At 44.1% G+C, this 13,371-nt stretch overlaps 1 protein-coding gene across 5 annotated transcripts in view; it reads right to left on the bottom strand.

Moving 5' to 3' along the window:
* LOC139532974 (cell adhesion molecule DSCAM-like) overlaps positions 1 to 13,371 on the bottom strand; it is a 135,150-nt gene that overhangs the window by 44,517 nt on the left and 77,262 nt on the right. For 3 of the 5 annotated variants that reach the window (XM_071331121.1, XM_071331151.1, XM_071331127.1), the window contains exons 8-12: positions 11,032 to 11,307; positions 5,056 to 5,334; positions 4,545 to 4,586; positions 4,120 to 4,239; positions 3,274 to 3,453 (exon numbers count right to left, since the gene is read on the bottom strand). In XM_071331121.1, the coding sequence (XP_071187222.1) occupies positions 3,274 to 3,453; positions 4,120 to 4,239; positions 4,545 to 4,586; positions 5,056 to 5,334; positions 11,032 to 11,307 (897 nt within the window). The remainder of the gene's footprint in view (positions 1 to 3,273; positions 3,454 to 4,119; positions 4,240 to 4,544; positions 4,587 to 5,055; positions 5,335 to 11,031; positions 11,308 to 13,371) is intronic. The other 2 variants (XM_071331135.1, XM_071331143.1) reach the window with 1 other exon arrangement.

Genomic DNA, 13,371 nt, shown 5'->3' with positions numbered 1-13,371 from the left:
TTTTTTCACCTGAAGAGGGAGGTGTTCCTATTGGAAAAATCTACAGCGACAACTTATAGTATAATCATAGACTTTAACATCTAAAGGAGACCCATGGGGAAGCACTAGGCTACATGTTGGCTCTCACTAGAGACATTCATGAAAGCCATTTTATGGAGTCTTCCCGAGCATCCATTTCTGTTTGATGTTGTCATGTTAGTGGCCTGTGCTGGAATGAGTGTCCCTGTGTGGGAATGGAGTGCTAGAGATGTCAAAGAGACACATTGTTTTAGCTCTGTATATACACAGGGGTGGTCCAGTATAGTGCTGGGTAGTGTTTGTTGCGTTAAATGGCTTAAGGTTAAGTGACTGGAGTCACTGTGCTCTGTGACAGAGAGGCCACCAGTGTGGTGCCACCACCACACCACCACTACCATGGCCCTGTATCTTTCTGCCTGAACATATCCCACAAAAGCAGCCATGCAGCGTTTCCGGTCTCCGTTGCTCTCTTTTTCTCTCGGAGAAACACAGGCGTTTATCCGCTGAGTGGCCATGGACTTAGCTCCCCTCCATTAGGCTCTGAACTCTGTATGCAGGCAGAGGCTGCCATGTGGAAAAGAGGGCCGAGGGGGAGGGGAGTGGAGGGATGGACTACCCGTCCGTCACCCTCCCTTGTCTTCCCCTTCTCTCTCTCCCCTCCCCTCCATAGGCTGCTCTTCTGTGTGTCTGTCTTTCTCCTCCTCCTCCTCCTCTTCTGCTTCCTATTTCCCTCTGTCTTCCCTTTCTGTCTTTCTCCCTCTGTCTTATTTGTATGTGTGTAACATTTAACTGTATTTAAATTCTGATACAATATAATTTCCCCTGCCCTGTCTGCCTGTCTCCATCTCTCCTACCTCTTTCCCTCCTCCCTCCATCTCCCACCATTGTGTGTCTCCCAGTCTAACCACTGGGATTTGATTGGTAGTGACATGATGTGGTGTTGTGCCCATCACCCACCTCTAGAGCCAGTTCCATCCACCCAAGTGAAATTAAATTAAATTAAATTTATTAGATTTTTTTCAGCACCTTCAGCCCCTTCCCAATATTACATAATCTCCCCCAAATATTTTGGGCATTATTTCTTATGGATAATATAATATAAATTGGATGCATTATACTATATTCTTGTCCAGCAAGTGAAATTAAAGCAGTTGTTATTGGATAACGGAACCAATCAAATGCAAGATCTCTCCAAGCTCTCCTTACTTCTTTCAACCATCTGCTCCCACATGCATACCATATTTAATTAAGAGTCTATTAACGCACCATGCGTCAATCTAAGTAACATAATAAAAAAATCCCATTTAAATCTGTCAATTTAAGCTAGAGATATCAGTTGTTTTGCATGGGTTGCGTCTCATCCGCCTATGTCTAGCTACAGCGGTGTTTGTCAGAGCATATGGCATCCCGAAAATCGGTCTTCTCACGAAAACATCTGTAGCGTCCAAACGGTTTGGCCTACAAACTATTATGACCCCACTATGGAAAGGGGAGACTCTCTCTCTCTTTTGCGCTGTTTTGACTCGTCTAAAGGTAATCCATGCAAAAAAATGGAAGTATGGAGGTAGTTTTGTGCTCTACGACAGGACTTGTCTGAAAGTAACCCATACAAATGAATGGAAGTATGGAGGTAGTTTTGTGCTCTATGACAGACTCGTCTGAAGGTAACCCATACAAATGAATGGAAGTATGGAGGTAGTTTTGTGCTCTACGACAGGACTCGTCTGAAGGTAACCCATACAAATGAATGGAAGTATGGAGGTAGTTTTGTGCTCTACGACAGGACTCGTCTGAAGGTAACCCATACAAATGAATGGAAGTATGGAGGTCGTGTTGTGCTCTACGACAGGACTCGTCTGAAGGTAACCCATACAAATGAATGGAAGTATGGGGGTAGTTTTGTGCTCTACGACAGGACTCGTCTGAAGGTAACCCATACAAATGAATGGAAGTATGGAGGTAGTTTTGTGCTCTACGACAGGACTTGTCTGAAGGTAACCCATACAAATGAATGGAAGTATGGAGGTAGTTTTGTGCTCTACGACAGGACTTGTCTGAAGGTAACCCATACAAATGAATGGAAGTATGGGGGTAGTTTTGTGCTCTACGACAGGACTTGTCTGAAGGTAACCCATACAAATGAATGGAAGTATGGAGGTAGTTTTGTGCTCTACGACAGGACTCGTCTGAAGGTAACCCATACAAATGAATGGAAGTATGGAGGTAGTTTTGTGCTCTACGACAGGACTCGTCTGAAGGTAACCTATACAAATGAATGGAAGTATGGAGGTCGTGTTGTGCTCTACGACAGGACTCGTCTGAAGGTAACCCATACAAATGAATGGAAGTATGGAGGTCGTGTTGTGCTCTACGACAGGACTCGTCTGAAGGTAACCCATACAAATGAATGGAAGTATGGAGGTAGTTTTGTGCTCTACGACAGGACTTGTCTGAAGGTAACCCATGCAAATGAATGGAAGTATGGAGGTAGTTTTGTGCTCTACGACAGGACTCGTCTGAAGGTAACCCATACAAATGAATGGAAGTATGGAGGTAGTTTTGTGCTCTACGACAGGACTCGTCTGAAGGTAACCCATACAAATGAATGGAAGTATGGGGGTAGTTTTGTGCTCTACAACAGGACTTGTCTGAAGGTAATCCATACAAATGAATGGAAGTATGGGGGTAGTTTTGTGCTCTACGACAGGACTCGTCTGAAGGTAACCCATACAAATGAATGGAAGTATGGGGGTAGTTTTGTGGCAACAAAAACAATGGGTTAAGTATGTGTCCCAAAAAAATTAAATATATCCTGAGATTTCTTATATCTCCAAGATAAAGGACACACTTCAATACCTTATTCCTTTATGTATTTTTTGACTGTCTTTTTTGCCATTTATGAATGTGTTATTCAGTTATTTTCTATGAGCTATGGTAGTAAAGGTCAAATTCAACATTTTATCAAATAATACAAAAATATAACTAACTGATACCGAAAGGGGTCCTAAAATTCAAATAAAATATCTAAATGATCCGTGATATGACAATCTTAAAACAATTCCATATGTCAAGAGGTTAATTAAGGTACATAATCCTGACTGGAAGAGGGATCTTACTTTTGCCACTGAGTTTGGATGATTCTTTTTTTAAATTACATTGGAGAACACATACATTTCAGGATAGGGGGGGGGTCTTCCATTTGACACTGAGGTCCATGTATACAGCCATGACAGATAGTGGTCTTCAGTGACTTACTTTTGACGTTGAGGTACATGGACTTGCTGACGTCAGCTCCCACGTCATTGCTGACCTTACACAGGTAGTAGCCACTGTCCTCCTCCAGTACATGTTTGATGAGCAGAGAGCCGTTGACCAGCACCTGGATACGGAAGCCCGAGTTCAAGGCTATAGGCTGGAACTGGGGAACCCCCGCACCTAGAGAGGGAGGGATATAGGGAGAGAGGGAGAGGTGGAGGGCGGTAGAGAGAGGAGGAGGGGAATATGTAAGATGTATTAAAAACACCTCTTGCATAGATTATGACCAAATTATGAAGAATTATTACATAATGGATGGATGTTTTGCAGTAACAAAAACTACAGTACATTTCCATTTTCTCCTTTACGGTAATGTGAGAAGATGTTGCCTTCCCTTCTTCCTCTTTACATTTGTTTAGAGTTACAGCGCTGAGCTTTCACCATTCAACCTTAAGGCTGTGGACACTGTGTTTGCTGTGTTGGCTCTCATAAACAGATGCTCTTTAATAAAAAAAGCTTGCCGTAGGACAATGTTGTGTTTATGCAATTCAGCAAGATAGTCAAAGGAGTAGAAATGGAAGATGCACAGTTACAGAAGGGTATTTATCCTTAATCGTGAACCAAGTGTGTAAACATATCATCACAGTGGTCAGAAGGGAGAAGAGTAGCTTTTAATTAATCCTGGGTCATGTTCAAGTAGTGCTCACTGTAGCAAAACGTTTTGCAATGGAAAAGGAACATCTGTGTTCTATTTGGACAGGTTCATGCAGTACCTCCCTGTTTCACTCCATGTCAAAACATTAACTCTCTACTTAACACAATCCTTTTATACTCTGGCCTATTTACCTTTGGAGTGCTTCCACACTATGGTAGGGACAGGGTATCCCTCTGCAGAGCAGTTGAGGATCACAGCTTTTCCATAGATGCCGTCCTGGTCCTTGGGCTGCACCACAAACTTTGGAGGGACTGGTTGGGAGAGAAACAGACAAAAGGTCATTAAAACGGGTTAATCTGTTATGGTGTTGTAGTTTGAGTTTGTAATACCTTGTGGCTAAAATAAAACAAATTAGAAATGCTATATTTTCACACCAAGTGAGAGAAAAACAAGAAGAACCAATGCTAACGAGTGGGTTAGCATATTAGCCCAGTAGTGGAATAAGTGGCATCTCACATCACAACATTAAAAGATTACAGTAAAACAGCACGTGCAACACTGCTATTGGGATTAGGGTTATATTTTGTTTTAGCATATAGGTTTTCTTTTGCTATACCCAACATAGGCCTAGTGGTAGGTTGATTTGGATCCACTCCAACTGTAGGGGAACATATGAAGAGAGTTTACTCTTGCAGAATACTGGAAAAACTAGCAAACCTTCTCGACTCATCTTTGAGTGTTGTCAATCCTTCTCCCCCCTCTCTCCCCACATCAACTCCCTCCCTCCCCCTCCCACCCCTCTCCACATCTTCCCCCCCACCCCTCTCCCTCCTCACCCCTCTCCTCTCCTCTCCTCACCCCTCTCCCTCCTCTCCCCTCCTCACCCTCTCATCTCCTCACTGCTCTCCATCCCCCTCCTCACCCCTCTCCCTCCTCAACTCTCTCCCCTCCTCACCCCTCTCCCCTCTTCACCGCTCTCCATCCCCTTCCTCACACCTCTCCCTCTCCCTCCTCACCCCTCCCCCCATCCCTCTCCCCTCCTCACCTGTCTCCATCCCTGTCCTCACCCCTCCCTCCCCCCTCCTCCCTCCTCACCTCTCCTCACCCTCTCCCTCCCCCCTCCTCACCCCTGACGATGAGCTGACTCTGGTGTTCCACGGTGGCGGCCTGGTTGCGTGCGATGCAGGTGTAGTTGCCATTGTGCAGGAGAGACAGGTTGGAGATACGTAGGGAGCTGGTGAAGTCTATGTTGTCGATAGTTACGCCGAGGCTGGCCGGGATTGGCCGACCGTCCTTCTGCCATGTGATGAAGACAGGCTGATCACCTGACATCACCACGCACGGAATGAACACACGTTGGCCAATAGAGAAACGAGGGAACTCGAAGGGATGGATGGTGGGGGGAACTGCAGGAGAAAGAGACGGGTAGAGTTAAGGCAAGGGTATTTATGTTTGTATCTTAAAGCAAGGATTCAACTTAGTTAGTTCTGATCAACCATCCTCATCCCCATCTAGTTTATAAACGTATTAATAGCATGGCTTAACACCATGGAGATGCAGATGAGAGAGAGAAATTAATTACATTTCCCCTTGCGGAGAGGCTGGCTGTCCTCTACCTCTCCCTTGTTCCCTCTTTCTCTTTCTCTCTCTCTCTCTTCCTCTGTCTCTCTCTCTCTGGGGACACTATAGCCATGGTGTGAAGCAGATGCTTTGAAGAATTCATGATTTAAAATAACATTGGAATAAACGGCACTTCAACAATTATTTAATTCACAACAAAGTAAGCATAATGGGCTCCTGGGGATTCCCGCTCTTTTCCTCTCCTCTCCGCAGCCTCAGAATGCTAAGCAGCTGAGAGGCAAATTAGGTACAGTGGGAATGTCGTTGTTCTGGGCTTTGTTTAGGGCCGCAGTCGGCGTGATTTCCCCCGCCTCGCACAAATGTTAACGTGGCTGCGCCGCCGAGACCCGTGAGAGAGGATTCCGATAGGTACGTTCTTTCTGATACTTCAAATTATGCAGCGCCATTATTGAGGAAAGACCAACTGGGCACAAACTGGTTTAATCATTGTTGTTTCAATTAAATTATGTTGAACCAACATGGAATAGACGTTTAATTGACATCTGTGCTCAGTGGGGAGAGCCATCTGAGGTTATGTACTGTAGTGTACTGGCAGACTGGCATAGCGGCTGTGAATGTTCAGATCAGCTGACGATGGGATCCTCTACAATGTTAGTCATGGCTGGTCATGGCTGACATCAACACCATCATCCCAGACACCCTGGACCCACTCCAATTCGCATACCGCTCCAACAAATCCACAGATGACGCAATCTCTATTGCACTCCACACCTGGACAAGAGGAACACCTATGTGAGAATGCTGTTCATCGACTATAGCTCAGCACCATAGTGCCCTCCAAGCTCATGGGACTGAACACCTCCCTCTGCAACTGGATCCCTTGGACTTCCTGACAGGACACCCCCAGTTGGTGAGGGTAGACAACAACCCATCCACCACGCTGACCCTTAACACAGGGGCCCCTCAGGTGTTTGTGCTTAGTCCTGTACTCCCTGTTCACCCACAACTGCGTGGTTGCGCACGACTCCAACACCATCATTAAGTTTGCTGATCACCGAAGACAATTAGACAGCCTATAGGGAGGAGGTCAGTGACCTGGTAGTGTGGTGCCAGGACAACAACCTTTCCCTCAATGTCAGTAAGACAAAGGAGCTGATCGTGGACTAAAAGAAACGGAGGGCCGAGAGCTTCAAGTTCTTCAGTGTCCACATCACTAAGGAATTAACATGGTTCACACACGCCAACACAGTCAGGATGAAGGCATGACAACACCTCTTCCCCCTCAGGAAACAGAAAAGTTTTGGCATGGGCCCTCAGATCCTCAAAAAGTTTTACAGCTGCCATACAGGACCTCTATACCAGGTGGTGTCAGAGGAAGGCCCTAAAAATTGTCAAAGACTCCAGCCACCCTAGACATAGACATTTCTCTCTGCTACCACACAGCAAGAACCCTGAACAGCGTCTCCCCCTAAGCCATAAGACTGCTAAATACTTAACCAAATACCTACCCAGACTATCTGCATTGACCCTTTTTACACAAACTCTTTTGACTCATCACATACGCTGCTGTTACTGTTTATTATCTATCCTGTTGCCTAGTCACTTTATCCCTACACAACCGTAGTAGATCATCAAGGACATCAACCACCCAAGCCACAGCCTATTAACCCCACTATCATCCAGAAGGCAAGGTCAGTACAGCTTTTATTTAGTTATTTAACCTTTATTTAACTAGGCAAGTCAGTTATTTACAAAGACAGCCTAGGAACACTGGGTTAACTGCCTTGTTCAGGGGAAGAACGACATATCTTCACCTTCTCAGCTCAGGGATTCGATCTAGCAACCTCTCGGTTACTGGCCCAACGCTCTAACAACTAGGCTTTCTGCCACCCCATCAAAGCTGCATCAAAGCTGGGACCGAGAGGCTGAAAAACAGCTACTATCTCAAGGCCATCAGACTGTTAAATAGCCATCACTAGCTGGCCTCCACCCAGTAACCTGCCCTGAACTTAGTCACTGTTACTAGCTGGCTACCACCTGGTTACTCAACCCTGCACCTTAGAGGCTGCTGCTCTATTGAAATAGACATGGAATCACTGGTCACTTTAATAAAGGATCACTGGTCACTTTAGGGCTAGGCCCCTTTTTTCTCAATTTCCGCCTGACTGACGTGGCCAAAGTAAACTGCCTGTTGCACAGGCCCTGAAGCCAGGATATGCATATCATTGGTTCCATTGGAAAGAAAACACTTTGACGTTTGTAGAAATGTTAAAATAATGTAGGAGAATATAGCACAATAGATATGGTAGGAGAAAATCCATAGAAAAACCAACCAGATTTTTTTTTTGAGAGACCATGCTCTTACAATGGAAAGTATAGGGGCATACCGAGTTCTAGCTCCCAGGATGCAATTCCTATGGCTTCCACAGGGTGTCAGCAGTCTATGTTCAAGGTTTCAGGCTTGTAACTTCCAAAACGAATAAGAAATATCAGTTTTAGTACAGGGACACAGTCTTGGAAATTCGACAAGACGCACCTGCTAAAATCAGTTTCCTATTGAACACACTTCTTTCCGTAAGAAATATTATAGTTTGATTACATTTATTAATAATGTTTACATGCTGTTTTACTAATTTTCTATGTATATACTGTATTCTACTGTATTCTAGTCAATGGCACTCCAACATTGCACGTCCTAATATTTATAAATTTCTTAATTCCATTCTTTTACTTTGAGATTCGTGTGTATTGTTGTGAATTGATTTAGATACTACTGCACTGCTGTAGCTGGGAACACAAGCATTTCGCTACACCCGCAATAATATCTGCTAAATATCTGTATGTGACCAATAAAATTTGATTGATTATGATATGCACATATCCACCTCAATTACCTCGTACCCTTGCACATCAACTCAGCACTGGTACCACATGTGTAGAAAACCCTTACAGTCCCTCTCATGAACTAACTCATAGCCCTCTCTCTCTTGAAACAAGTAGCCTACCTAACTCTGCCTGACTCCCTGACTCTGCAGAGAGCAGAGGCGGGGGATGGGATCCCATTGTTTACAGGCTACTCTGTTTGCATCTCTGGAGCTCTCCAGTTACATGCCACAACCTCTGATTAGGACATTTGACCGCCCATCACCACCTTTGATCCTGCCGAACTGCATCTCCACAGTACATCTGTCCAATAAGCAGGTGTGACCAGAACAAGTATAAAAGCACAATCCAGCCCAGTCCGGGGTAAGTCTTCAGCAAGCAGTGGCAGAGTGAGGAGCATAAACCTCTGCCCTGCACATCAATGGCTGGGCCACAACCCATTGACCATTTCTTCTGCAGCCCTGGACTCTCTCAACACACGCTAGTGTTAGCGTGTTACTGACCTACAAACCACTATCACTATCACTACAACACTTCAACTTAGTCCACTTCCTGTTTGCTGTGTGTGTGTGCCTGTCTTGAGTGGGGAAATAATGTGTGAATTGCATCCCTGTCTCCTACCGGTCATTTCCGTCCTCTTACCAGGACGCCGGGGCAGTTGCACCTATATCTAAACCGCCACCTCTATTAGAGACCACCACATGGCGGAGCTCTTTATCACTGTCTATATAGCCAAGTTACTTATTGTGTATTTATTCCTCGTGTACCTTTTTAAATATTATTTTTTAGATTTGTCTGCATTGTTGGGAAGGTCACGTACAGTTGCTTGCGAAAGTATTCACCCCCCTTGGCATTTTTACTATTTTGTTGCCTTACAACCTGGAATTAAAATTGATTTTGGGGGGGGTTGTATCATTTGATTTACACAACATGCCTACCACTTTGAAGATGCAAAATATTTTTTTATTGTAAAATAAACAAGAAATAAGACAAAAAAACTGAAAACTTGAGCGTGCATAACTATTCACCCCCCAAAGTCAATACTTTGTAGAGCCACCTTTTGCAGCAATTACAGCTGCATGTCTCTTGGGGTATGTTTCTATAAGCTTGGCACATCTAGCCACTGGGATTTTTGCCCAAGGACAAACTGCTCCAGCTCCTTCAAGTTGGATGGGTTCCGCTGGTGTACAGCAATCTTTAAGTCCTACTACAGATTCTCAATTGGATTGAGGTCTGGGTTCTGGCTAGGCCATTCCAATACATGTAAATGTTTTCCCTTAAACCACTGAAGTGTTGCTTTAGCAGTATGCTTAGGGTCATTGTCCTGCTGGAAGGTGAAACTCCATCCTTGTCTCAAATCTCTGGAAGACTGAAACAGGTTTCCCTCAAGAATTTCCCTGTATTTAGCTGTGGTATGACTTAAAGATCATTCCTTCATTTCTGACCAGTTTCCCAGTCCCTGCCGATGAAGAACATCCCCACAGCATGATGCTGCCACCACCATGCTTCACTGTTGGGATGGTGTTCTAGAGGTGATGAGAGGTGTTGGGTTTGCACCAGACAGTGTTTTCTTTGATGGCCAAAAAGCTAAATTTTTGTCTCATCTGACCAGAGTACCTTCTTCCATATGTTTGTGGAGTCTCCCACATGCCTTTTGGCGAACACCAAACGTGTTTGCAATTTTTTTTCTTTTAGCCATATTTTTTTTCTGGCCACTATTCCATAAAGCCCAGCTCTGTGGAGTATATGGCTTAAAGTGGTCCTATGGACAGATACTCCAATTTTCGCTGTGAAGTTTTGCAGCTCCTTCCTTTATATTTGGTCTCTTTTTTGCCTCTCTGATTAATGCCCTCCTTGCCTGGTCCGTGAGTTTTGGTGGGCAGCCCTCTCTTGGCAGGTTTGTTGTGGTGCTATACTCTCTCCACATTTTAATAATGGATTTAATGGTGCTCCGTGGGATGTTCAAAGTTTGGGATATTTTTTATAACCCAAAACTGATCTGTAATTCTCCACAACTTTGTCCCTGACCTGTTTGGAGAGCTCTTGGTCTTCATGGTGCCGCTTGCTTGATGGTGCCCCTTGCTTAGTGGTGTTTCAGACACTGGGGCCTTTCAGAACAGGTGTGTATATACTGAGATCATGTGACAGATCTTATTCAGGGGCTTCATAGCAAAGGGGGTGAATCCATTTTAATTACAGGTTGTAATTCAACAAAATAGAAAAAATGCCAAGGGGGATGAATACTTTTGCAAGGCACTGTAAGTAAGCATTTCACTGTCAGTCTACACCTGTTGTTTACGAAGCATGTGAAAAATACAATTTGATTTGATTGTAAGAGCCATACCTTTTACTGATTATGGCATATATCTGTAAAGTGCCTATACAAGAGGCTGTAACACACTTGATTCATCAAATCTAGGTCCTGATGAGTAGATCATGAGTAGAATCATGTGTGTTAGAGGGGCGACAGGTAGCCTATTCTAGATGCCATTGCCTGAATTTACATCCTCACAACTGGTAATTACCACCTTGCTACTTGGTTATGAACGTAGCATAAAGCCCGCAGATAGCTCTACAGGTTGTGACCCCTGGGTTGTATCTTTAACTGAGTAGGCTAAAGGTTTGAGTGCATACTGTACCTTTCACACTGACGTGCACACTTTGGCTGGTGGAGAGAGAAGGTGAGACCAGCACGCTACACGTGTACTCTCCCTCATCCACATCCTTCTGTACATCATACAGCTTTAGCGTGCCATTGTTCTCAAATGCCCGCTGCCGGTGGTTATAGGGGAGCAGGTTGGCGTCCTTGTGCCATTTGATGGAGTAGTACGGGTAGCCAATGACGCGGCAGTGAATGTACATGTCCCGCCCAGCAATGGCGGTGAGGTTTTTCATTGGTCGTATGCTGGCAGGCCCTTAATGGAGACAGAAGAGAAATACCTCTCTTAAAATGATTTTGAGGCTGAGAAATGTGAAACTTTAGAAGTTTGAGATGTTTAAGTGTGTCAGAAACCATGGAGACAGACAGGGATTCATTCTGAAAGACAAGGACAACATTTATTGGAGATTGTAACGCATATTAAAATAATATACTCCATTGGGACTTGCTCAGTGCTCAGACTACAATATCCTACTATTAGTATAATATCAACACCTCTTTTTCCTGTAATTAGGAAATAAAAGGCAATAATTTACATAAATCTCATTGAATAATAGTAATATAAAATCACCCTAGTTCCTCGTTACTGGGACCAATCCATAGCTGAGTGTTCCAGAGGGCGTGTACCTACTTTCCTATTTTAAACTCTCCGAGGTGAAGTGAATATTATCACACTGTTCTAGCACCTGCTAGACGCCAGGCATGATTGCATTTGACAAGCATTAGAGCACAATGTTCCCACTCTCCACTTATGAACATATTATCAAAAGCATTACTCATGTTCCCCCTGCTCGCTCTCTCACACTGCTGGAAAACCAACAGCATGTAACCAACACAGCTCTATAATACAGACCCTACCAGGGATACTGTCTGACTATTAGGATATTTAACATACTGTAGATAGATGACAGTTACCCAATCCATCCTGTATTGCCTTTAGGAGCCATAGGAAAACTAACACTTGACAGAAAGGTACAAATCTAGAGTTAGGTACTGTAGCTAGATAGAACAGTTGAACTAAATCTGTGGTGGTGTGTAAAGGCATCCACGTTGCTACTCTCTTTAGCATGATTAAGAAGCAATCAATGTGAGAAACAGTCATTACACTGTCTCTGCAATGACACCTGTGGATATTTATCTTCTACGCTCAGGCTGCATTCAGAAGCCATGGACACTCTGCTCAGCTCCGCTCTCTTCTAGCTAACCTACTGAACTGGAGTCTTTAGCATCCCCTCACTAAGCCCATGCTTAGCTACATCATTGTGCTTTCCAGTGGGCAAACCATCAAAATTAGTTATCCAATATGTAACACAGACCATAGGCCTATCCTTCTCTGTTTTGAGCCTTTATAACGTAATGAATTAGCATTGAGTGGAGGATGACGGGCCTGGAGTCTCTAGATATACCCCTAGTAACCATGGTGACAGTCAGTTTTACAGTAGCTGGCTATAGAGCTGCCTGGCACCTCCCTGCTGAGTGTAGATTGCTCCTCAGTCAAATGCTAGTGCTAGTGTAAATCAACTTAATGGCGTCCCAATATAAAGCCATCAGCGAATGTTAGGTAGGGAGTAGGGCATTAGAGAAGTTACCGCTGACACCAGTGAGTGATGATCGCAGCACTATACGAGCCCCTAGGATAATCTGGCATGTTTTGAATAGGAAATTAAATCAAAAGGAAAAAGATGGGTACAGACAGACTGGGGAGCTAGTTGACACAAAGATACACACATCGACACAGACAGGACGACCGTAGGGGAAAACAGACCAGATAGAACACGCTCACACACAGACACATGTACAAAAACACAGACACACATGTACACACATACACATATTTGTGACATACGTAAACAAAACAAGAAGGAAAGAAACAAAAAAATGTCTCACAACTAACACACAACATACACAGAACACACACAGAACACACAACTAACACACAACACACATTGAACACACAACTAACACACAAATAACACACAACACACACAGAACACACAACTGACACACACAGAACACACAACTAACACACACCACACACTGAACACACAACTAACACACAACACACACAGAACACACAACTAACACACACCACACACAACTAACACACAACACACACAAAACACACAACTAACACACAACACACACAGAACACACAACTAACACACAACACACACACACACACACAACACGCAACTAACACACAACATACACTGAACACACAACTAACACACAAATAACACACAACACACACAGAACACACAGAACACAAAACACACACAACACACACAACACACACAGAACACACAAATAACACACAACA

The sequence above is a fragment of the Salvelinus alpinus genome, chromosome 1 (genome assembly GCF_045679555.1).
Source record: "Salvelinus alpinus chromosome 1, SLU_Salpinus.1, whole genome shotgun sequence".
Lineage (NCBI taxonomy): Eukaryota > Metazoa > Chordata > Actinopteri > Salmoniformes > Salmonidae > Salvelinus > Salvelinus alpinus.
Note: the sequence above shows the minus strand (reverse complement) of the source record. Positions and strands in the feature narration are given on the sequence as shown.